Source organism: Cibotium barometz, chromosome 3, assembly GCF_041138505.1.
Source record: "Cibotium barometz isolate CiBa-2024 chromosome 3, ASM4113850v1, whole genome shotgun sequence".
Classification (NCBI taxonomy): domain Eukaryota; kingdom Viridiplantae; phylum Streptophyta; class Polypodiopsida; order Cyatheales; family Cibotiaceae; genus Cibotium; species Cibotium barometz.
The window spans coordinates 33,090,419-33,116,359 of record NC_141048.1 but is presented as its reverse complement, the minus strand read 5'-3'; the positions used below and the strand labels follow the sequence as shown (position 1 = coordinate 33,116,359).

Below are 25,941 nucleotides of genomic sequence, written 5' to 3'. Positions count from 1 at the left end.
TGTATCATGTAGAACACATCTATGCATTATCATGGCCACTACTGAGATGGTTTGAGGTTCTTTCTTTACTATGCCTCTTTCCAAAGCATTTACAGATATATAAAGTAAATTTATAAACACATTTATGCAATGATGTGGCGTTCCCGATTCCGTTCCCTTTTATTCAAGCTTTTCGTTCCCGTTCCAAACAGTCATCCGTTCCCCAAAACGTTCCCGTTCCCTTGTGACTATGCGTCAGATACATGCTCATAGCCTCCGCAAAGAAGAGAAAAAGAAACGGGGGGAGAGGACACCCTTGGCGGACTGATCTGGTCAACTCAAAACTCGGCCCCCTTCCTCTTGCAATCAGCATATGGCTACGAGCTGTGGAATATAGAGCCGCCACCCCTCGAATCCAACCTGGCTCAAAGCCCAGGCGAAGCATAGTGCCCTCTAAGAAACCCCAATCGACTCTATCGTATGCTTTCTCAAAATCGAGAAGCATCACGACCAAGTCCTCACCAAGAAATCTAGCTCGGGCCGTCGCCTCCCAGAAGGTGAAAATGTTGTCAAGGATACTACGCTCCTTGACGAATCCTGTCTGGGTAGCATGAATCAACTCCCCCAGGAAGGGCTGGATCCTTAAACTCAAGGCCTATGCCAAGATCTTGTAGACAGTATTGAGGATCGTAATAGGCCTCCAATGCTGGATATCATCTGATACTCCCTCCCCCTTGGGGATAAGAAAGATCAAGCCCTCTGTAAAGCTCTGTGGCATCACCCCAGTGTCCAAAACATACTGAAAGCCCTTGCGGAGGCTTGGCCCCAAAAGGTCCCAATAGCGCATAAAAAAGGCAGGCGTCAATCCGTCCTCCCCTGGGCAACTATGGCGCGGAAGGACCCTCAAGGCCTCAACAAGCTCAACCTCTAAGAGAGGCTCACCCAGAACTGTACGCATACGATCTGTGACCCTCCTTTGCACATGGGCCCACACAGTCTGTCTGCAAGCATCCCGAGCCTCAGTGGCTGGCTCCGCTGAGAGCAGGTCTCTATAGAACCCAGTGGCTATGGCTCTGATCTCCTCTGGCTCAATAGCTACCGAGCCGTCCGGCCTCCCAAGCTGGCGGACTCCTACTCGAGCATGGCGGGGCCCAGTAATCTCAAAAAACTCCCCAGTCACTCTATCACCAAGCTGCGTCCACTGAGAGGCCTGGCGACGATAGTAAAACTCATGTCTCTGCTCCTCTGCCTCTCTAACCTCATGGCGTACCTGGCTCAGTTGGGACGCCACCCACTCACATGTAGGCTGCTGCTCCTGAAGGCGCTGAAGCGAAGCAAGGCTACGTCTCAGCCTACGCTCCCTCTCGCAGGCCTCTCCCAACCGTGTCAAGGCTGCAGCGTGCAAAAAAGAGCTGAGCTCGATGAGTCCCTGGGCACACTGGCCTGCTGCATCCTGGTCAGAGCTCTGACTATCATGCCATATCCTCTCAATGTCCTCAGCGAGACTAGGATCTGTAAGTACCCTCTCTGGGATCCTCAACTGCAAGAAGCTGGTCTCCCGTGTCCTCTCCTCAAGAGTCAAAATAACTGGCACATGGTCTGAAAAAGAGGTGCCAGCGAGAATGCCAACGGAGCCCCCTCGCTCCCCTAACCTGTCGCCCACATAAAAGCGATCAATCCGTGATAGATTAGTCCCTCCCTGCAGGTGATCCGACCGAGAGAAACGAAGACTGTCTTGAGAGCGGGAGAAGGCCTCATGCTGCCATGCATCAGTGATCCTCAGTGTCATGCAAAATTGCTCCCAAGCTGCAAGCTCTGTACCGTGCACTGTAACATGATTGCCTCCCACCCTATCGGCCGGGTCCTCAAGCATGTTGAAGTCTCCCCGGACACACCAATGTGCGGCCTCTTGCAATGCATCCGTAACCTGGGTCCAGAACTCTGCTCTGGCACTAGCATGGTTGGGCGCATAGACATTGAGCACGCCAAAGAGCTCATCATGCGTCCTCAGAATGACATACTGTGCTCTACCAGGCACAATGATCCCGCGATCCACAATGGCCTGCCGCCATACATCCGCAATGACCATACATACTCCTCCCTGCCCACCCAAAGGGCCAAATCCTGCAGACCAAAAGGTGTCCCATCTACCAGGCATCACCGAACCATATCTCCGGATCCTGCTCTCACCCAAATGGTGCTCCTACATCAACAGAATATCAATACTGCCCCCAACCAGGCATCTCTGAAGCTCCTGCCTCAAGCAACCATGATAACGTATATAATGTGCGCCGCCAAGGCCCTGTACATTCCATGAGATGATCCTCATGGATGACCTGCTGAGGTGGATGCTGTCTCAGCCGTACGGCGGGCCTTCGCAAGCGGCTTGGATGGAGAATAGTCCCCATCCGAGCAGCTACGAATCTGTCCACCCAATGTACTGCAAGAATCTCGGATCAGGCGCCAGTGGCTGTCCCATGGCGACTGCCTCCCGCGCAGACAGAGCACCCTCGTGTATACATACATATCCAGGGTCGCGTGCTAAGTCTGCCACAATGCGAACGACCAAATGTCGAATCCCTGAGGCATCCACACTCCTGGGATCAATGAAAATGAATCTTGCGACCTAGCCACGCTGTATATGCAAAAAAGGGGGCATCCAGTGAAGGGAGAGAGTTAGGGTTTCATGTGGGAGACACACACAGAGAAGAAGGGAGAGAGAGAGAGAGACATGTGGGGATAAGTCAACTCACAGTATGAGTGTGTGACTCCCCTATCACACATGTATATTTGCTCTAGTACACATAGTGCACTTAGTACATTAAAAGTACCAAGTGTACTATGTACTATAAAACACATGGGCTTGTACACACTATAAGGGTGGGCATAATGTCTTTACCCCAACAACCTCCCACTTAAAGGCAAAGTGCCCTTAAATGAAGGAAAATAAAAAATCAGCATGTACATGATAATATACAAGGCCATATCAAGGCTGAAACTGGCCTCATCCAATGCCCATCAAGTGTCTGCAATGAGCAAACCGCTCTGGAGGCAAACTCTTTGTCAACAGATCAGCTGGGTTGTCATCCGTATGAATCTTGACAAGATGAATCAGCTTGTTCTCTATCACCTCTCTGATGAAGTGATACTTCACATCCACATGCTTCGTCTTTGCATGAAAGACAGGGTTCTTTGCCAACTGGATGGCACTCTGACTGTCACAATGCAACAATGGAATATCCCCTGTATAACCCAAATCAACCACTAACCGAGATAGCCATAATGCCTCCTTGCAAGCCTCTGTGGCTACAATATACTCGGCCTCTGTAGTAGATAGGGCAGTGCACTTCTGCATCCTGGATATCCATGACACAGCACCTCCTGTGAATGTAAACACATAACCGGTAGTAGACTTCCGGTTATCTGGATGACTGGCATAATCCGAATCCGTGTAACCATGCACTAAACTTTCCTGTTTGCCAAAGCAGATGCACATATCCTGTGTGCCCTTCAGGTATCTCATGATACCTTTCACTGCTTCCCAATGCTTCTTGCTAGGTTTGGCCATGTATCTAGTAATCACTCCCACTGCAAATGCAATGTCCGGCCTAGTAGCAACCATGGCATACATGAGACTGCCACAAGCTGAAGGCTGAAGCATACGGAGTCTTGGCCATATCAGCCCTGTCACTATCCGACTGTGGGCGGTCCATAGCACTGAGTTTCACATATGGAGGCAAAGGAGTACTAGTCTTCTTCCCCCCTTCCATATTGAACCTCTGCAAAACTTTGCCAATGTATTCCTTCTGAGACATACAACACATGCTGATTTCTGTCCCGAAGTATCCGCACATCCAAAATGTGATTTGCATCACCCAAATCCTTCATATCAAAGGTCTGATGCAGCCTCTTCTTCAAGGCATCCATCTCTTTACGAGATTTCCCGGCAATCAACATATCATCAACATACAAGATGAGGATCAATAGACTGCCATCCAAAGCTTTCTTGGTGTATAAGCAGTGATCTATGTCACTCCTCCTGAAATCCTGGGATTTCATGAATGTATCAAATTTATGATACCATTCCCTTGGTGCCTGTTTGAGCCCATAAAGACTCTTTTTCAGCTTGCATACAAGCTTCTCCTTTCCATTCACTGCATAACCCTCTGGCTGTTGCATATATATCTCCTCATGGAGATCACCGTGAAGAAAAGCAGTCTTCACATCCATCTGAATCAAATCCAGATCATCATGAGCAACCAAAGCTAATATAGCTCTAAGTGTGGTCATTTTGACCACTGGAGAGAAGATCTCATCAAAGTCCACACCATATTCCTGCTTGAAGCCCTTAGCCACTAACCTGGCTTTGTATCTTGGCTTTGCATCAGGTGCAACTTTGAGCCTGTAAACCCACTTGCATGGCAAAACCTTCTTGCCTGTAGGCAAATGCAACAACTTCCATGTTCCATTTTTGCGCAGAGAATCCATCTCTGACTTCATAGCACGCTCCCAAAGAGCCTTGTCTGCCCTCTGTAAAGCCTCCTTATAACATGAGGGCTCCCCACAGTCAGTGAGCATCAAGTAGTCAACCCCTGGAACAAACCTGTCAGGGGGCTGGAGGGTCTTGTGGACCTCCGTACCCAATGACCATCATTTGCAGGTTGCTGTCCAGCCTGCATATCACCTATTGGTGGCTCCTGTTCCATGCCATAAGGTTGAAAGATCATGCCCGGTATCTCCTCTAACTGTGGGATATCCATAGGGATATCTTCTGCCATCTCTGGCTGTCCATTTGGCCCATTTTCAGCACCATTTAAGGGCTGGTTTTGTTGCTGTAATGGCTGATTTACAGCCCTTTGTTGTTGTTGTTGTCCATGATGTCCATCATCATCAAAGATGACTCTGCCAGGCTCCTGTTGCCTTGCAGGCTCCTTATACATGCATGTTTCATCAAAAATGACATCATTGCTGCGTATAATCTTTCTATTCACTGGATCCCAAAGTCTATACCCCATTTCACCTCTGTCACCATATCCTAGGAATATGCATTTGTGAGACTTAGGATCAAGTTTGGTGCGTATTTCCCTGCGTATGTGCACGTACGCAACGCAACCAAACACTCTCAAGTGCTTGTAGGACGGAGGCTTCCCTGTCCATACTTCCTCTGGCACTTTTCCACCAAGCCTCGTGTTAGGTGACCTGTTTATAAGATGAACGGCTGTCATAACAGCTTCAGCCCAAAAACCATGAGGTAACGCAGCACGTGACAACATAGAACGGACCTTTTCCTGAATAGTGCTGTTCATCCTCTCTGCTGTCCCGTTTTGTGGAGGATCATAAGGAGCAGAGAGCTCCCTCTTGATGCCTTTAGCATCACAAAAGTCCTGAAACTGTTTGGACATATACTCTCCACCATTGTCGGAACGCAAAGCCTTTAGTGTTTTACCAGTTTGATTCTCAACATGAGCAACAAACTTCTCAAACACTGAGAATGTATCACTCTTCAAACGAAGAGGATAAACCCACACCTTGCGTGTGGCATCATCAATAAAAGACACAATATTTTGCCCCTCCCAAAGAAAGCTGAGGCATCTCACATACATCTGTATGCACAAGCTCTAATTGAGCATCTTTCTGTCCAAGAGCTTTCTTGTGGGGGCACTGGAGTTGCCTGCCATATATACAATGCTCACAAAAGTGAAAACTTGAGAACTTTAGAGAAGGCAAGTAACCAAAACGAGACATTTGCTCCATTCCTTTGACACTCATGTGTCCCAACCGGCTATGCCACATAGAGATTTCCGGCAGCTCGGTTGCATTTACATTAGCATGGTGACAAACATTAGCATGCATGAAGTAAAGAGTGTCCACCTTAGAGCCTCTGGCAACAACCAATGAGCCCTTACTAATCTTCCACTTTCCACGACCAAATGTGGTATTATAACCAGCATCATCAAGCTGTCCAGTAGAAATCAGGTTCTTCTTGATCTCAGGCACATGCCTGACATCATGGAGCATAAGCTGTGAGCCATCTGAAAACACAAGCCTCACATCACCTCTGCCAAGAATCTGGCATGCATGGTTGTCACCCAAATAAACCACTCCTTCATTGCCAGCAGTATACCTGACAAACAAGTCTCTGCAACCTGTGACATGAAAGGAGGCACCTGAATCAATGATCCATGAGTGCATACCATGACCATCTCCTGCATGGAGTGAATGGGCATCAAGTGAAGACATGAATAGGACTTCATCCTCACTGTCACCTGCATGTGACACATTGACTTCTTCAATCTTGACTCCACTTTTGCCCTTTGGCTTTGCATCTTTGGCTTCATCTTTGTCTTTGTCTTTTCCTTTGCCCTTTTCCTTTTGATCATTCTTCCATTTGTAGCATTGCTTTTTGAAATGTCCCTTCTTGCCACAATAATGGCATTCCAAGTCCTTTTTGGAGCGGGACTTGCTCCTTCCCCGTTCTTGGCTTTTACCCCTTTGCTGGGATCTCCCACGTGCATTCATTGCATTGGACTTTCCAACAGAGTTGTTTTTCCTGTTCATCTCCTCTTGAAGGAGAGCACCCTCCACATCTGCATATGACAGCATAGCATTTGAATTGCTAGTGGCTGTCCTAAATGTGTCCCAACTCTCTGGCAAAGTGCATAAGAGAAAGGTGGCTTTGAACTCATTATCCATTGCCAACTTTTGATTGATGACCTGGCTGACAACACCATTAAACTCATTTAGATGGGCTGTCATAGACGCCCCTTCCTTCATTTGAAGACCTATGAGTTTCTTCAACCAATACACTTTGCTTGAGGCACTTTGCTGGGCATACAAGTCCTGCAATCTTTGCCACATTCCCCAAGCTGTCTTCTCTTCACGTATGCTGAAAAGTAAAGTGTCTGACACAGACAACATGATAGTGGATCTTGCTAGCTCATCCATATCTTCCCATTCTTTAGCAGTAAGAGAAGCGGGCATTACACCCCTTTCTTTGATGGGCTTGTGTTGCTTCTTCTGGAGCAACACATTATAGCACTGGGTTTGCCAAATGTCATAATTATGTGAGCCTTCAAGCTTTTTGATGTGAAGCAATGAAGAGCTCTCACCTGTGGTTGCCATAGCAATATGCAACCTTTGACATAGTCAATGCCTGACTCCCTGCAAGATGTGCAAACACTGCACCAAAAGCACACAAAGTGCTCAGTTTATCTCCCACTGCGGAAGCACGAATGCAACTCTCCTCCCACTGAATGTGATAAAATCACCAAAATCTGGTTGCTGCAGATTTATGACAGCACCTTAGATGTGCTGTGTTCCCCTTCCAAAACACTGTACAACAGTACTAAGTGCTCACCAATGATGTACCAAATCTGTACCGGCCAGTACAACAGCTGAAAATGAGCCTTTTCCTGACTCAAATCAATGTGTAGCCATGCCAAAACTTGTACAAAGTTGTACCAAATCTGTACGAGCAAGTACAGTAGCAATAAATGCTCTCCTGGCTGTCCAAATGAGTGAAAATCAGACCTTGACAGTCCTCACCACTGCATACAACAGTCCCGGACAGAAATTGGGCAAAAGCCCCTTGACTACAAGTGGATTTCTGAGGGTTCAAGGCATAAAAGTCTTCCTTGCTGCTTTGCCAAGCTCAACAAGCACAAAATTTTGAAAAGCCCCTTGATTCAAGATCAATTTCTGATCATGAATGGTACATTAATGCACATGAAGGCATCCAGAGTCTTCACAATGCTTCCCCCTGGCCACATATACATCCAATACATAAAAGCCCCTTGATTTACTGACACATTGAGTGCTTGATAGGCATCAACATATTACCCAAAACTTCAAATGCCAGTGCCTGCATGCAATGGCACAAAAGCCCTTTGATTTGAACTCCAATTTCCTGCAATTTAGCCCCGAATGTGAGATTTCTCACATCATACAGCATGTATGAATGCCCAATGGCACAATTGCATCAAAAGCCCCAAATGTTAACATCCAATTTCCTGCCAATTGACCCGGAATGTGACCAATGTCACCCAATTGTTGCCAATTGTGCTCAAATCTGAGCCATTAGGACTGTACCTGCTCAATTGATGAAAATGGACATGCAAATCCCAAAAAATTGAAGCAAATATCTCAGACAATTTCTGTTACAGGAAAGGGGGGGGGGCGTGGTGCTGATGCTGCTGTAGAAAGACTGTGCAGATGGAGGGCTCCTCAGGCGGGAGTATGGTTGAAGGGCAGCCACTGTTGAGATATCGAGCTCGTCTAGTGAGGCAGTGGACACTGATGACCCGCCTGGGGGATAGGCCCCACACTTACACCACTGGCATGGTTGGTGAGATCTTGGGTGATATGCGGCCAGTGGGATGACAGGCTGTGTGACAGCCATTCTAGAGACTGGCATAGTTATAGCGCCAGCTCACTTAGTCGGGTTCACACTATAGAGAACCCGTGTATGTATTTGGTTGAGTACCTTTCATATTGTGTGTACTCTTATTCTTGTATATGGTGTGTTGAGTGTTGAGTGAAGAAGAAGAAGATTTTCAGCCTCTCACCTTGTGTGTTCTCTATTAGGGTTTTGTGAGTGTGTGTGTGTGCTTGCAAGAGCTCAAGCTCTCTTCCCCCCTGCATCTTTTCATGGTATCAGAGCCTGGTTCGTGGTAAGGGCTGAGCTGCAAGCAAGAGAACCACAGAAAGCGGTACGAGGGTAAGAGCTTCAACTGCTCTTTCCTATTTGTGTTGGTGACTACACCCTTGTCGGGAGCTCTACGGGAGGCGCTGGCAAACAATCTCTGATTGAGGAGCTTTCTTCGCGGGAGTAAAGCTATAGGGCAACTATACTGTCATATCGGACAACATTTTCTAGGCCGAAAACGCGTTTCGGGCGCGTCTGGACCTCCGTTTTTCAGAAAGCAGGCGATTTCGAGCACTGCGGGTAAGTCATCGATTCTCTGCAGAACTCTGTTTTAAGAACTGCAGGAAGACAGATTGACTGTGCAGACACTGTGGGTGCTGCAAAGAGGTCTACAGTTGCCATTGGGTGTATGTATGCACATTGAAGTAACTGGTTGTGACATTTGAGAGTACTACAGTACCGCTGCAGAAAATACAGCAGTTTGTGCAGAAAAACCAGAGTGCTGTTTCTGGTAAAATTGTGTGTTTGGCAAGATGTCAAATGATGGGATAACCCAGATTGTGGCTGAGAAGCTTGATAAGAATAACTTCCATGCTTGGAGGTTTAGGTTGACGAATTTCCTGATGGGAAAAGGCTATTGGGACTACATAGAAGGTGAGCATGAAGAGGCACCGAAGATACCGGATATAAATCCGACTGCTGCAGATGTGAAAGAGTTTAAAGACTGAAACCAAGGAGCCAGGAAGGTTATGTATTGGCTCTCCATTAGCATACAGGACACCATGATTGGGCACATTCAGGATGCCAAGTCCCCCAAGGAGGCGTGGGACACCTTGGTAAAGCTCTATGAAACAAATACCAAGGCACGTAAGATACAGTTGAAGAATGAACTTCATACTGTGGAGAAAAAGAGCATGTCTGTGAATGACTATGCGCTGAAGATAAAGGGTATTGTGGAATCCCTTGCATCTATTGGTGTGTCAGTAGATGATGATGACAAGTTGGAAGTCTATCTACGTGGTCTCGGGCCACAATACAAGGCGTTCAAGACGTCCATTCAGACTCGGAAAAACATTCCCAACTTTACAGATTTGGTGTCTATGCTGATTATCGAAGAGAAGAGCTTGGGTGAAGACCAATAGTCTTCACAAAGCAAAAACAGTTCAGAGCAACAGGCCTTCTACACGAGTTCAGGAAGAGGACGAGGTAGAGGAGGCCGTGGACGCGGTCAAGGAGGTGGCCGAACAAGTAATCAGAATTATGGCCAGCAGCAGCAGCAACAACAACAACAGTCCCAGAATCAACAACAACAACAACACGCAGGTGGAAGAGGCAAATTCAGAGGCAGGGGGAGTCAAAGAGGCCGTGGAAATTGGCAAAGGCAATATAATGATGCACGTGAATGCTATTATTGTGGTAAGCCTGGACATGTGCAGGCAGAATGTTATAAGAAGCAGGCTGACATGCAAAATGGGAAAGTGTAGCAAAACAACTATGCATCCTCAAGCAGAAATAATGAGGATAATGAAAGGTTGTTTGTTATGCAGCATGTCGTGAATGCCATGTCTGAAAATGTTGATGCAGCACAAAAAGATAATGTATGGTATGTGGATTCAGGCGCTTCGAACCACATGACGAGTCATGGGGAGTGGTTCAAGGAGATGAAAAACCCGGAAAGACCAGGTTTTGTGGAAACAGGGGATGACACTGCTCATCTAATTACCCATGTTGGAGATGTGCCATTGTCTATGCAGGATGGCAAAGTGAAGTACCTTGCAGATGTACTTCATGTACCGAACATAACAAAGAATCTGGTTTCAATTGGCCAGATGATTGAGCAGGGTTTGTAGGTTCGGTTTAACCCTGATGGTTGTTATGTTGAAGACTTTAAAGAGAAGTGCAGGTTGGTTGCAAAAGGCAAAACAGAGTGGGCAGAATGTTTACATTGAATGTAGACATGCCCGAAATGAGTGCTGCGATGTTTGCAAATGGTTCAAGAATTGTTGCAGACACAGACATTTGGCATAAAAGGATTGGACATGTCAATGTGCAGAGATTGAAGTCTATGCAGACAAAAGGAATTGTGACAGGGCTGTCAAAATTTAAAGTGAAAGGTATGCAGAAAATATGTGAAGCATGCCAATTTGGGAAGTAAACAAAGGATGTGTTTCCACGTAAAAAATATGTGAGCAGAAATGCACTAGATGTTGTGCATTCAGATGTATGGGGTCCTACGAAGACCATATCTATGGGAGGCTGCAGGTATTATGTGACTTTCATTGATGACCACACAAGGAAAGTGTGGGTATATTTCATGAAGGAGAAGAGTGAGGTGTTCACTCACTTTCAGAATTTCAGAGTTTTGGTTGAAAAGCAAACAGGGAAATATGTAAAGTGCCTAAGGTCAGATGGAGGGGGAGAGTACTTCTCCAATGAGTTCTCTGAATTTTTGAAGAAGAATGGTATTCGGAGACAGTTTACATGCAGATACACTCCGCAGCAAAATGGAGTTGCTGAGCGGAAAAACAGGCACATTGCTGAGATTGCGCGAGCATTGATGGAAGAGATTGCGCGAGCATTGATGGAAGAGAAGAATATGCCGCATAGCTATTGGGCTGAGGTTGTTTCTACAGCAGTATACATCATGAACATGACTCCAACTGCAGCCATACATGATGTAACTCCAGAGGAGAGGTTTACTGGCAGAAAACCAGATTTGTCTCACCTGAAAGTCTTTGGATGCATTGCATATGTGCATGTGCCAGATGAGCTGAGAACTAAGCTGGATCCAAAAGCTGAAAAATGTGTGTTTATTGGATACTCCCTTGAGCAAAAGAGATACAGGTGTTATAACCTGCTACACGTGAGTTGAGGGTAAGCAGGGATGTTGTCTTTGATGAGATGAGCAGCTGGTATGCTGCTGAAAAAGAAGCTGTTGGGGCTGATGTGAGTGGAAGTGTGGTTGCACAGAATGCAGGTCAGCAATCACAGTCTTTGAGTGGACCAGGAGAGTCCTCATCTAGTGGATCTATTGATAGACCATGGAGTGGCAGGCTGCGTCATAATACCAGTCCTGCAAATGTGATTAGTACATCACGTAAAGGAAAAGAGAAAGTGGTTGAGCCCCTTGGTATGCCTGACATTTCTGCAGGGCATTCTCATGTTGATGGAGAGTCTAGTGGCTCAGATATGAGCCTTGATGAGGAGCTTGGGATCCCAGCTATGAGAACATATGGTGTAAAGAAGGCTATGGAAGCCATGAATGAAAAGCTGCGAAGATCAGGGAGAGTGAAGAACCCTGTGCAGAGATTTACATATGATGGTTATGTGGCACATCACTATGCATATATAGCAAAGGTTGTGCAGGTTGTAGAGCCCACATGCATTGATGAGGCTGTTGGAAATGTGTGTTGGGAGAAAGCTATGGATGAGGAGATGGATGCACTATATGGAAATGAAACTTGGGATTTAGTGCAATTGCCTGAAGGCAAGAAAGCCATTGGATGCAAGTGGGTGTACAAAGTTAAACATAACAGTGATGGAAGTATAAAGAGGTACAAGGCTAGGTTGGTAGCCAAAGGATATGCGCAGACATATGGGATTGATTATGAGGAAACTTTCAGCCCAGTTGCCAAGATGGCAACGGTGAGAGTTGTGATAGCAGTGGCTGCGTCAAAGCAATGGTCTTTACATCAGATGGATGTAAAGAATGCATTCTTGCATGGGGATTTGCAAGAAGAGGTGTATATGTTGCAGCCACCTGGTTATGAGGATGTGAGTCACCCCGAGCATGTTTGCAGGTTAAAGAAAGCCTTGTATGGCTTAAAGCAAGCACCAAGAGCATGGTCTGATAATAAGATTTCTGAATATCTTGTCACTATTGGCTTTCATGTAGCCAATGCAGATTTCTCGCTGTATGTGAGACATGGTGATAGAGGGGTTGTGCTTGTTGTCATCTATGTAGATGACTTGATCATTACGGGGGACCATGATGCAGAGATCTTTGATGTAAAGATCTTGCTAAGACAGAAGTTTGAGATGAAGGATCTGGGGGAGCTCAGATATTTCTTAGGCATTGAGGTGATTAGGTCTCCACATGGTATTGGATTACTGCAGAGACAGTATGGCTTGGACATGTTGTCCAAGTATGGTATGACAGGCTGTAAGCCTATTTCTGTGCCATTGGATCAGAATGGCAAGTTGAGTGCAGATTCAGGAGAGATCTTGGAGGATCCTACTATGTATAGGCGCATAGTAGGAAGTTTGATCTACATGACGATCACCAAACCAGATTTGAGCTATGCTGTTGGGTTGGTGAGTCAGTTTATGCAGGTTCCACGGAAACCGCATTTGGATGCAGTGAGACGCATACTGAGGTATGTGAAGTCTACTTTGCATTGTGGACTATTCTATGAGACTGGGACAGAGATATGTGTACATGGGTACACAGATGCTGATTGGGCTGGTAATATCTCAGATAGAAGATCTACTAGTGGATTCATGTTTTCTTTGGGGAGTGCTGCTGTGACTTGGAGCAGCAAGAAGCAGCCTACGATTGCTCTATCCAGTACAGAGGCCGAGTACAAAGGAGCTGCTATGGCAGCATGTGAGGTAGCTTGGTTGAGAAAGCTACTTGCAGATTTGGGTCTATCAGTGGATAGACAAGTTGTCATTTTCTGTGACAACATTAGCAGTATACAGTTGGCCAGGAACCCAGTCTTTCATGCTCGTACGAAGCACATAGAGGTCCACTACCACTTCATCAGAGAGAAGGTCTTGGCAGGAGATCTTGACCTTGTTTATGTCAGCACAAAGGATCAGGTAGCTGACATCTTCACCAAAGCATTGGGTACAGAGAAGCTCCACAGATTCAGGGCTTCGCTTGGTGTACATGAGATGGAGTTGAGCTCGAGGGGGAGTGTTGAGATATCGAGCTCGTCGAGTGAGGCGGTGGACACTGATGACCCGCCTGAGGGATAGGCCCCACACTTACACCACTGGCATGGTTGGTGAGATCTTGGGTGATATGCGGCCAGTGGGATGATAGGCTGTGTGACAGCCATTCTAGAGACTGGCATAGTTATAGCGCCAGCTCACTTAGTCGGGTTCACACTATAGAGAACCCGTGTATGTATTTGGTTGAGTACCTTTCATATTGTGTGTACTCTTATTCTTGTATGTGGTGTGTTGAGTGTTGAGTGAAGAAGAAGAAGATTTTCAGCCTCTCACCTTGTGTGTTCTCTATTAGGGTTTTGTGAGTGTGTGTGTGTGATTGCAAGAGCTCAAGCTCTCTTCCCCCCTGCATCTTTTCAGCCACTGTGCAGATGGCAGTTCCTTAGGCGGGAACTCCTCAGACGTGCTGCAGAAAGTATGTGCAGACGGGAGCTTTTGTGTGCAGACGGACCGCTCTGTGGACTGCAGCTAGTGGGAGCTTCTATACACAGAAGCCTAAGCTGGCTCGCCTATCTACATATGGTGCTGGAGGGGACAACAACGGGAGCTGCTTTGCTGAAGGTGACCAAGATGCAGGCGCATGCGACGGGAGCGAGGTAGGCGCATGGGAAAGCACTGGACGGAGTGTGGCGAGACGGCCACGGCACAGATCAAGCGATGACGGCCACGGCCTTCTGCAATAGAGGCACTGTCGGAGGCGGCGTCGCGGGAAGCTCCTTCAATCCAACCTTCGTCGGAGGAGCTCCAGTGGATGCACGTGTCTTTCTCAGGCTCCCGATTCCATCCTTGCGTGTATGCACAGCATGTTGGGTGCTGGCCTTGCCCTGTGCTTTACTCACGCTGCCCAAAGTCCAGCGCTGTCTCAAATGCTCACACGCACAGGCTGTCGACCTTCAGCCATGCCTGCTTGGACACACACCTGCAAGCTACCTGCCTGCGCTTCACCTGTAGCATCTCCAATGCTGGCGTTGACCTTGCGCATTGATACCAGTTGAAGGGAGAGAGTTAGGGTTTCATGTGGGAGACACACACAGAGAAGAAGGGAGAGAGAGAGAGAGACATGTGGGGATAAGTCAACTCACAGTATGAGTGTGTGACTCCCCTATCACACATGTATATTTGCTCTAGTATACATAGTGCACTTAGTACATTAAAAGTACCAAGTGTACTATGTACTATAAAATACATGGGCTTGTACACACTATAAGGGTGGGCATAATGCCTTTACCCCAACATCCAGAGTCTCCTCCCGATCAGCAGGATCATGCCAAGTCCACTCTCCCGAGTCCCTTTGTAGGCGCATGAGAAGTCGGCTCTCCCATACCCATAGCCACCAAAATCTCTCCCTAACCACCTTGGCTGGTGGGGGTCTATGTGCCACTCACGTGCTTGAAATCCAATCACCCTCACCCTCTGTAAGGTGCATCCACTGAGATCCTCCAAGGGGGCTCGGGTCTCTCTAATCTGCCTTGGGGACCAATAGAAAAAGTGAGCAGACCACTGGCCTCATCCGCTCCGTGGATTGCCAAAAGAATATCATGCCGAGTAAACACTCCTAGCCAGAGTGGGGTTTTTCCCACATTTGAGTTCTCATTGACGAACACGCAGACACACACTCACACGCTATATATATACACATATATGTATATATATGTATAGGTATATATACACATATGTATGTATGTATAATACATATAGATAAGATGGTTATAGATAGAGGTACTTGCATATACATTCCAACATACATGACTCCATGCATACATCTGTGAATACACACGTGTACATACCTCCACATGTACATATGTACCTTCATGTATATATGGTTTAAGACAATCTGTGTGTGTCAAATAGGGTGTGCAATAGTCATCTTAGTCATGATGTTAAACCAGTTTTTTTGTGTTTAAGGTATTATGATCTCAAAGTTGGAGGTGGTGCTATCGCGTCGAAGGGTTCTCGAGTTGCAGTAGGATGACACTCTGCTGAATCGGATTCATGAATTTTGCTCCTTAGATGAGAGGAGTGCTTTTGCATTGGGTGTGTATGGGATATATGAATCTTTAAGGAAGGAATTGGTCCTCCTTTTACAGGTACATTATGTAGTCAAGTGGAAGGGTGTGACCTTCATGACAAGCCGGCAAGGATTGGGAGTCACTGGTGGCACTGTGAGTAGGACCTACTTGTTTTCTTGAGAAAATGTGTCTGTGCATGTGTGTGTGCACACGTGCTGATTAAACATGTTCACATATAGTTTAATGTATATCTCAGGCAATAGTGCTAATAAAATGTAGCCCTGGTTGATTTAAGAGAGACCGTTTTAATCAATGCTCTTATGCATACTTGTTGGGATCTCTTAAAAAAACAAAAAAAATTGATGGGCAGCCATATGGGTTTGATGTCGGCGCATCAGACAAAGGGATCGTGCTGAAAGGTCTAGACTATGGAGTACAAGGAATGCGTGTGGGAGGTCAGGTAATGAGACTCCAAGAATTGAAAGTAAACAGATTATGTCTGCCTCTGCAAATCTCTTGTAGTGCTTCAAGTTGACTGCATGCATGGACATGTGCATGCACACACATATATATCTACTATATACGTATGTACGTACGTACATACATACATACATACATGCATGCATGCATACGAAGGTAGGTAGGTACATACATACATACTTAGATTGCATTTAACTGGTTGTTTAATTTGTCTTTCTCATGGCATGGTGTATAGATGCTTTATGTGGTCTGCATGCTCCCACATATTACACGTACACATACATACACATGTTTATATGTGCGTATGTGCATATATGCATGCATATTTAACAGCTGGTTGCTTAGTTTGTCTTTCTAATGGCAAGATGTGTAGATGTTTTATGTTGCCTGTATGCATGCATGTGCACATCTGCAATCACACATACATGCATGCATATGCATATACATACATATGTATGTGGGTGCACATTTAACTGCTAGTTTGTCTTTCTCATGACATGATGTATAGATGCTTCATCTCGGTTGTAGCATGCATACACACATCAGAATACATGCATACATACATCTCCATGTGCATACGTACGCATATGCACACACATGTATACATCTACCAAATGCACACACACATACATGCATACATGCATATTTTCACTCCTCTTAACAGCTGGTAGCTTAGTTTGTCTTTCTCATTTAGACGTCAATCAGAGACTGTCTAACTGAAGTCATGATCTATTACAGCGGCTGCTTTTAGTTCCTCCTGAGCTTGCCTATGGGAACAAAGGGATACAAGAAATTCCACCAAATGCAACACTTGAGGTTTGTTTAGAGCAGCCTTTCAGCTATTTGGTTCACTCTTGTACACGAGTTTGCAAGTTTTGAAGTTGTTTAGATTAAACTTGGTGTAATGTAGTGGTGACTTTGGGATGAGGGCCCATGTTTGAACCCTGGTAGCTACACCTGTGTGATCACTGTCTATCACTAATTATAATCTCCCACAAAAAAAACACCCTTGAAATCCTGTTTGAACGATTTCTGATGTCAAAACAGATGGATGTTGAACTTCTCAGTATCAAACAAAGTCCATTTGGGTGAGGTCCTCAAATATTTCTGCTTGGTTTGACACTTTGGTGAGGTTGTCACTGAGATAAGAGCTTTCTATGTATACAGGTCACCAGTGAAACTAGTGGAGGGCTGAGAATCTTCTGTCATGTTATCTTGTATTGGTTGCATTTTTGCTGTTGATTATCCATGCATACCTTCTTTAAGAGGTTGAGCAGGTAAGATTATTACCTTAGCAATGCTCATTTTAACTGGGGATTTGTTCTGGCTTTGAGATTTTCTCTCACTTTTTCTTTGGCCTCTTTGTGATTAGAATGTCTAGCTGGCTGCCGGGCAGACTTCGTCCATTGGCAATGGGAATTGGGTTTCATCACCGATTCCCATTGCTTATTATCATGGAGGTTTCATGCATGTATTGCTTATACTCGAATTACTCAATTAACACGTTTGTACTCCTTTCTTATGATTAAGGTGAAATGGTGTTGTTAACAATGAATGATTGAGCTGTAGTGAAACTGGTTGTACTGGGAGCTATCCATACCTAAAGCTAGCCTAAATTAGCAATGTCCTGCCTGTTATCACATGATGAGAGTTGGCAATCTCAACCTCGCTGGACCCCCACCTTTCACTAGTATCATGGACAACCTCCAAATTTGGTGAAGCATCCATAGGATCCATGTACTGTCGTCTTATGTAGTATAATTGTCATCTAGATCCACTCATTGCATTTTGGAGGGCAAAGTGATGATGTCTGTGTACTTTAAGCAGATCGTGAATACCCACAACCACCCTTGTGTTGTTTTCATTGTCAAGGCCTGCACCAAGTTGTGGACTGTTATCCCAAAAACACTTGTTGAGCTACTGCAGTTACCCAAGTCACGGCTATGGAATTAACCACATATACAGACTGTCCCTTTAAGCTTTGGTTGTGGCCAACTTCCATGCTGAAAGCCTTGCATGACCAACCTGTGAATTTGCTAAGTATTCCTTCTGTTGGGTCTAGTGACTAGGTCTAGATAAGGTTCACCAACACGCTTATCATTGCAAGCGGAGCATCAAGACTTGTCTTTCACCTAAAAGCATAGTCAGTGACTACCCTTATCCCTTGGAAGAAAAGTTAGTGAGCGTCATGAGAAGGCTCGAACAAAATAAAGCCACAAATACAGCCCATGCATGATGCCAAGAGAGCCTGGTAAATGATCCCTACGTATGCCAAAGATAATCTCAAATCATAGTGAGGAGTCTATGAACTTTGTATGGGCTAGCATACACTATTCTCTTCAGTGTTTAGTGAGGACTTGGCATCTCCTCCTCAAAGTTAGGAGATACAAATTCCTTGCACCATTGCACCTCCTAGTCCAAGCTAGTCCATTGCACCTAGCAAGGGAATACAAGCTAAGGGATATCACAAGGGTTTCATCTTCTTTCTCCTTTGAATTTACAGGTAGGTGTGGAAAAACCAATGGTAAGCTCTCAATGCACAAGCCAACGTTGTGAGGTGACGAGCAGCAATTAGTTTTTGCCTCTACAGCTATCCTCTGTCAAACTCTCCTTAAAATATACTGGAGGAGCACTCAATGACTCTTTGCTGAATTCCAATCACAATCATGACAATCCAAGGCTGAACAACATACACTCTCAAAGAAGCTTCCATAAAACCTTTCCATTCCAAGAAGTTGACATGGTAAACTTGCTAGTTATTGGGTTAATACACACTGAGCTAACGAGCAAAGCCACTAACACACTTCAATGGAAAACAACCCCATTGCATTAAGCCTCACGTAAAGGAATTTGGTGTTCACATAAAGTTAATTACTATCCATATTGCACTATCTTTGCATCAATTACCCATTTTGGTAGATCTTAGGGAATTCACACATTGCTCAACCTTACTGGTAGTTGGAGTAAGATGAACCATTTATCTTTGCAGACGGAACATAAAATATCTAGTGGAAAACCTTTTGTTGAGATATGATGTAACCATGGCTCTAATACAAGGGATAAGATCATGATACAAACACTTTGGTCTCTTCCACATACCCACACAGTATATGAGATTTCAGTTGTTACAAGTTGATAAAATAGGTAGGATGTAATTCTAGCTTGTATGCAAAATTGCTTTTCTCCTCTTACTTCCACACTAATAACACATGCATAGCACAATGAGTCAAATCCAACACATCCACACACCATGAGCACCAACAATTGTCAAACTCCTTACTCCCAAAACCCGCCTTGGGTTTGCTAGCGCACATTGAGTCCAACACAATGATTAGGAATGATCACACAATGATTAGGAATGATCACACGAGGAGAGCACGCTCTCACAACACACCACAACTCGACACCCAAAGAGAACTCTACAACCAAATGATTGAATTGAAAAAGATACCTTGCATTTTTCATAGCAGCCACGCATCATAAAATGACCATACTCAGGATTCTAATTATAGGGTCGCCAACACATGATAGGTGGAACCTTCGGATTATCAATCCATGCTTTCTTGATAATCAAAATCCTGTTAGTATGAGTATGAGAAACTCAAACACACAATACCATAGCCTTGAGTTTGAAGCAACGAGCAGCTTCATGGTCTTAATCAGCTTGAGTGTAGAAAGGCTGCTTTTTGGCTTGATCTTCAACGACAGTCACTTCAAATGGCCACCACCTTCACTCGACAGCATCACAGCCTCTAACAAGCTTGAGTAAGATCTTCAAAATGAACACCATGAAACATGATCACACGCTTCGATCTTCCACCTTCACTATGAGCTATGCGTTAATTCCCTCAGAGACGATTGATTCCACTGCTCATGTCAGTCCATGTGGCTCCTACTCGACGCCTTCTTTCAATAGTCGAGACCCTTTTTGAGGCGACTGTGTCCTCTTCATATTCTCATTGTCGGCTGCCCCAGTCTCCATACACCCATGCCATGCTTCCTTGATCATCCCTCAATAGGCGACTGGCTACTACCACCATGTGATTTCTTATTTGATACCTTCTTGCCGCCTTCCAACAGCCGAGACCTCTCTGAAAACGATTGCGTCCATTGCTCACGTCAGTCCAACCTTTCACGCCATACCGTTCTGGTCTTCCCCGTCGGCCATCCGATCTTCAAGCTTTTATCTAAGGCTTTTAAAAAACTGATCTTAAGCCCCCGGGCACCACACACATTAAGCCTTGGTCAAGGACATCACCATTACAAGAGAAGCAAGCACTAAGTTCTATCCAATGCTAAACCCAATATAAAAAGATGCAAAGCTTAATCATCACATATTCCATCCGGAAGCACCAATACTCCATGGGAAGAATGTTGAGACACATGCTTATCCATAATACTTGAAATCACTGCTTGAGATCCCTTGTAAAGTGATGCTACTAGGGTCTGATGCTCACCCTGACCATCTTGGTAACCACCTCAAGCCTTTCACAATTAGGACCACACCATATCACCCAAATCTCTATCTACTTTTACTGCCAAGACCTTGTATTAGGATATGAAGGCACATCGGGAAGCTGCTAAAAAAACTATCCTCATGGCTTGAGCTCAAAGACACATACCACTCATTTAAGCAGACAATGCTATAAGGATACAAAATGTAATGATGCAAAACCAAAACACACCCAACACACTTACAAAGGAAACATGCCATAACACCTAGTCTAGATACAAGCCAACTGTCATTGCTTGGAACAAAAAACACCAAGACACTACACATATATACATTTTTTTTTTTTGGTTTGATTTCTCGGCCTCATATACTTTGCCCTCCTCCCAAATTGCTAGATCATTCATGCTCAGCACAACAGCAAACACATATGCCAAAGTTTTCTTCTTCTTGTTGTGTAAGGTCTTCATCTGCAAGCCGTGCCCAATACATTTCATCTTTCATTATGGTCATGAGATGGGCTATGTACTTCTTCTATCCAGAACCATTCACTCTCTCCTTGTGCCACTTTCCATCTAGATCCCCAAGTTGATAGGTTCTCTCCATCACATAAAATGGTTCTTCCCACTTGATCCGAAACTTTGTTTGAAAGGTGTTATCAAGCCTGTTGTATCTGAGTACAAGATCACCTCTCCCAATGCCCTTATCTTTGACTTCCTTGTTGAACCTCTCTTGGTTCTTTAGCAGAACTTGAGCATAATGCTCAAAGTCTCGTATCTTGTTAAGTTGTCATTTTTGCAAATACAAAAGTCTTTGTTGTAAAGCATTAGCACATATCTCTTCACGCTTCATTAGATCATAGATGGTATGTCCACTTCTATAGGTAGCAAAGCTTCCTTCCCAAATACCAAATAGAAAGGAGAGAATTTGGTTCCCTCTTTAATAGCAACCCTGTAAACCCATAAGGCACCAGGAAACTCTGAATTCCAAGTTTTACCATATCCTTCCATCATCTTGGTCAACATCTTAATAAGCTCACCATTGAATCTTTCATTCATTCCATTACACTATAAGGATAGTAGAGGGTAGTGTACTTATGTTGAATTTTTGGCTTAGCACACAAATGGGTTATGAGATCTCTAAACTCTGCTCCATTATCTAACAAAAGTTCTAAAGGTACACCAAACTTACAATAGATATCTTTATACACAAATTTAGCTTCATCTTTGGCTTAAAACTGCTTCATAGCTTGAGCTTTCACCCATTTTGAAAGGTAATCCACAACAACGGTAAGAATGTAACACTTTTCTCTGGATGTCATGGGCAAAGGCCCCACTGCATTAATACCCCATCTTTCAAAAACATCATAAGACAAAAATGCATATCTAAGCTCATATTTCAACACTCCCTTGCCTAATAGTGAACATTGTATGTAAGACCTACATCAATGTAATACATCTTTCTGAATGTTAGGCCAAACAAAGCCTTCCAAAAACACTTTATGCAAGGTTATTTTCATAGCATAATGACCACTTGCATGCTCCCTCATGATTGGGTTCAAGGATCTTGTAACTTTCCTCTCTTCATGGTACCCTTCTAAGTATCAAATTTGCACCTTTCATGTATAAAACATCATTAATTAACATGAATTTTATTGCTTTCTTGATAAAAGTATACCTCTTGGATTTCTCCAAACCTTCTCGAAAATGACTTGTTAACAAAAATTGTTCCTCATGTTCTAAGCTTCCCCTTCCTAGATACAAAGGAGGATTAGCCTTTACAATAAATACTTCTAAAATACTTATAACTATACCTTATAATTTTACTAAGACTATAGGTTCTCACATGACTATGTGCATAAAGATAATTAAATCAACTAGATGAACACTTTATTAATTCTAAGGCTTGAAATTGATTAGAATGAAGGATTCAATTAATATTTGAGAAATGAGTATTCTCTGCCCATATCCTTAGAAATATAATACTAATTGACCATATATGCTTCCTTAGGTTTAGTTTATTGATTTGACCTTAGTATAAAATTGTGTTTAAGGACAAAGCTATAAATTTAGAGTAATTGAATACTCTAAAATTAACAGGTTGAGCTTTGGGTAGGATAGAACAAATGACTTGATTTTTAAATATTATTTATGGTTAAATTGAAGTAAGAGGTATATTAAATTATATACATACATGTATATCTTGAGGATGCACAAAAATGTACACATGGTGCACATAGATATGTACATTAACTCCTTCCTAAGAAATTTAATTGTTGGGAGGATATAAATAAAGTGAAAGTCAAGATTTTTGAATAAGGTTTTTTTTAAATGAAAAGCCTAGGTCTAGAAAGAGAAAATGAGATTAGGATTCTAGAGAGAGAAAATGGCTTTAGGTGAAAAAAGAGAGGCCCTAGATCAATTAAAGATTACTTCAAATTCTTTTTGAATATTAATGCAAGACCTTGTAGAGAGAGAAGAATTGTGAATTTTCTAAGTATCCCTTCAGTTGGGTGTAGTGACTAGGTCTAGAACGTGCTTATCATTGCAAGTGGAGCATCAAGAATCGTAATGTACCTAAAAGCCTAGTTGACTACCCTTACCCCTTGGAAGGAGAAAGGAACAAATGTACAAGTGATTAGTGAGCGTCACGAGAAATTTGAAGAGAGGCTCCAACAAAACCATGCGTGATGTCGAGAGATCCTAGTAAATGATCCCTACATATGCCAAAGATATAGTGAGGAGGATTCTATGAACTATTTATGGGCTAGCATACACTATTCTCTTGAGTGTTTAGTGAGCACTTGGCATCTTGTTCTCAAATTAGGAGATACTAATTCCTTGCGCCATTGCACCTCCTAGTCCAAGCTAGTTGCACCTAGCAAGGAAATACAAGCTAATGGATATCACAAGGGTTTAATATTCCTTCTCCTTTGAATTTACATGTAGGTGTGGAAAAACCAATGGTTATCTCTCAATGTACAAGCCAATGCCATGAAAATGGAATTGCATAAACCAAGATACTATTTTGAAAGCAATGACATGAATGCAATCTTGTGTGTACTTTACAAAGATTGAGAAAGTAAAGCAATGACATGAATGCAATCTTGTGCGTACTTTACAAAGATTGAGAAAGTAAAGCAATTTTGAAGTTTAGTCTTATCCAAGAGCATTGGTTGATGTTGATCTCAATGTGAAATAGATTGTGACCATAGGAGAATGCTAGAGCACCCTACTAGTGTTTAGACGAATGTGTTTAGACGAATGTGTTTAGACGAATGGTTCTTGTGGCTCCCTTTGTTGTTCTTTTTTCTTCCATGAGAGTGACAAGTTCTTGCTACATTCTATTGTTGAGAAAGTAGGTGCTTGTGTCTATTGCTGCTAAGATAACGGTGGAATTGATATGGCTATGGCTAAGATAATGGTGGAATTGTTGAGAAAGTAGGTGCTTGTGTCTATTGCTGTGCTAAGATAACGGTGGAATTGCTATGGCTATGAGGGGGCCACCTCAAATGATTAGGTACCTTGTGGGACTTGTGAGAGTGTTGTAGCCATAGCATTTAGTGTTAGAGGTTGTGATAGAGATGATCCAAAGATGAGACATGGAGGGAAGAGGACATCTATCATATTGTATAGTGATGCTTTTTTATATGTTGGTTTGGTTGACAATCCCCCTTACATGTTTTTTAGGAGTTACAAATTCAATGTACTCTACATGTTATGCACCATGAAAGGAATGTGTCCAAAGACTTACTACTTTACTGTATTGAGAGAGGACACTTAAAAAGCTCCTGAAGCTTGCCCTATTGCTAATTGTTTTTTGAATGTAATTTAAAGTATACGCAATCTAAAAAAACAAAGTTTATTAAAAAGTAAAGTTTTTTTTTGTCTCCTCGCCTCCAAATAATTCTCTAGGTCAGAGCAAACAAGAAAAAAATTGGTATAATATAGCAACTATGGTTGTAATCACAAGTGCCATCTACATCAATGTCAACTAATACAATAATAATCTTGTAGGCGCCTGAGCAAACAAGATTCAAGAAATTGGTGTAAGGTTGCAACTATGGTTGTAACCACAAGCACCATCTACATCAATGTCACCAAAGATAGTAATAATTTTGTAGGTCTAATCAAACAAGAAATAAAATGGTATAAGGTAGAGACTATGGTCATAATCACATTCACCATTACATCAATGTTAGCAAATATAACACAACGCGTTGTGATACCACAATTTTTTTCTTTTCATCAATGTATAGCATGGTTTCATTTTTTATTAGCAATCACTTACTCAAAATCACTTGGAAAACGGCATGTACAATAATGCCTTCTAAATACACACAGGCTTGAAGGCATGAACAGATAATCTAAACACTATAGAAATTGAACATTCTCATACATTTAAAAGTGACTATAGAATGTTTATGGTTTCTAGATCAGGATGTTGGAATGTATTCAACCTTTACAAATGGCTGTAACCAATTCTAATGGGTATTCTATTGATAATCTTTGAAATTCTATGTAAAAAAGCACTTTTATATATCGTAAAATAATGTCATTTCTACATTGTATGCACTGTTTGTAAGCATCGCTAACCTATTTTGGGATTAATACATTGTTATTTTCACTCCTTGTATACATGTCGATTATTGTAATTTTGTTAGAATACTAGAAAATCTTGAGCTATAAGTAACAACTCTTAAGTCCATGTAAAATGCTAATGTTATAAATCTTGTCTTATGTTTTAGCCTTTTATGAGATTATTTGCCAAGTGTGAAACTAGTAGCCAAGTATATACGTGAATGTCACTCTTATATGGACACCATTCTTATGCATAATAGAAGTGACTCTATGGTAACTAGTGTGTGTGTGTGTGTGTGTGTGTGTGTGTGTGTGTGAGAGAGAGAGAGAGAGAGAGAGAGAGAGAGAATAAAAAAAAAGGTCTATGTGGAAAAATAAAAGGGAAGACCCTTGGGTGCACTAGTGTACATTAGTGTACACGCTTGCAATTAATTTCGACAGAAAAGGTAAACGATAAAAATATTTAGAAAAAAATTAAAAATTAAATCAAATACCAATATTCAATTAAAATTTTTATGATATTTAATTGTAAGATTTTCCCTTGAAAAATTTAAATTGGTATGTACACCCATGTATGTGTGCACATTAATAAAATAAGATGGACTAAGATAAATTTTCTAAGGTTTAGAAAATCATTGTCTGTGTAAAAATAAGATAGATTGGGTTGATAGGTGGTGGTTTATGTAATGAAGGGGGCTTGGTCTTGGACATAAGTGAAGCCCATGAGCATGGATATGGCCAGGTAAGTATGGGGGCCCAACATTAATAAGTGTCAAAAGGTGGGCAAGTATATAAGTGAACAAATTGTAATTAGGAGCAACTAATCATTTACTATCAAATCATAAT

At 43.2% G+C, this 25,941-nt stretch overlaps 1 protein-coding gene across 5 annotated transcripts in view; it reads left to right on the top strand.

Moving 5' to 3' along the window:
• The window catches only part of LOC147639973 (peptidyl-prolyl cis-trans isomerase FKBP16-4, chloroplastic-like), a 50,608-nt gene extending 32,988 nt beyond the window's left edge, over window positions 1-17,620 (top strand). For 3 of the 5 annotated variants that reach the window (XM_086775762.1, XM_086775778.1, XM_086775795.1), the window contains exons 5-10: window positions 15,482-15,539; window positions 15,664-15,738; window positions 15,956-16,045; window positions 16,804-16,881; window positions 17,233-17,342; window positions 17,438-17,620. In XM_086775762.1, the coding sequence (XP_086631888.1) occupies window positions 15,482-15,539; window positions 15,664-15,738; window positions 15,956-16,045; window positions 16,804-16,881; window positions 17,233-17,307 (376 nt within the window). In that variant the 3' untranslated portion in view covers window positions 17,308-17,342; window positions 17,438-17,620. Of the gene's footprint in view, window positions 1-15,481; window positions 15,540-15,663; window positions 15,739-15,955; window positions 16,046-16,803; window positions 16,882-17,112; window positions 17,154-17,232; window positions 17,343-17,437 lie in introns of all 5 variants that reach the window. The other 2 variants (XM_086775769.1, XM_086775786.1) reach the window with 1 other exon arrangement.
• Window positions 17,621-25,941: the final 8,321 nt, after the last annotated feature.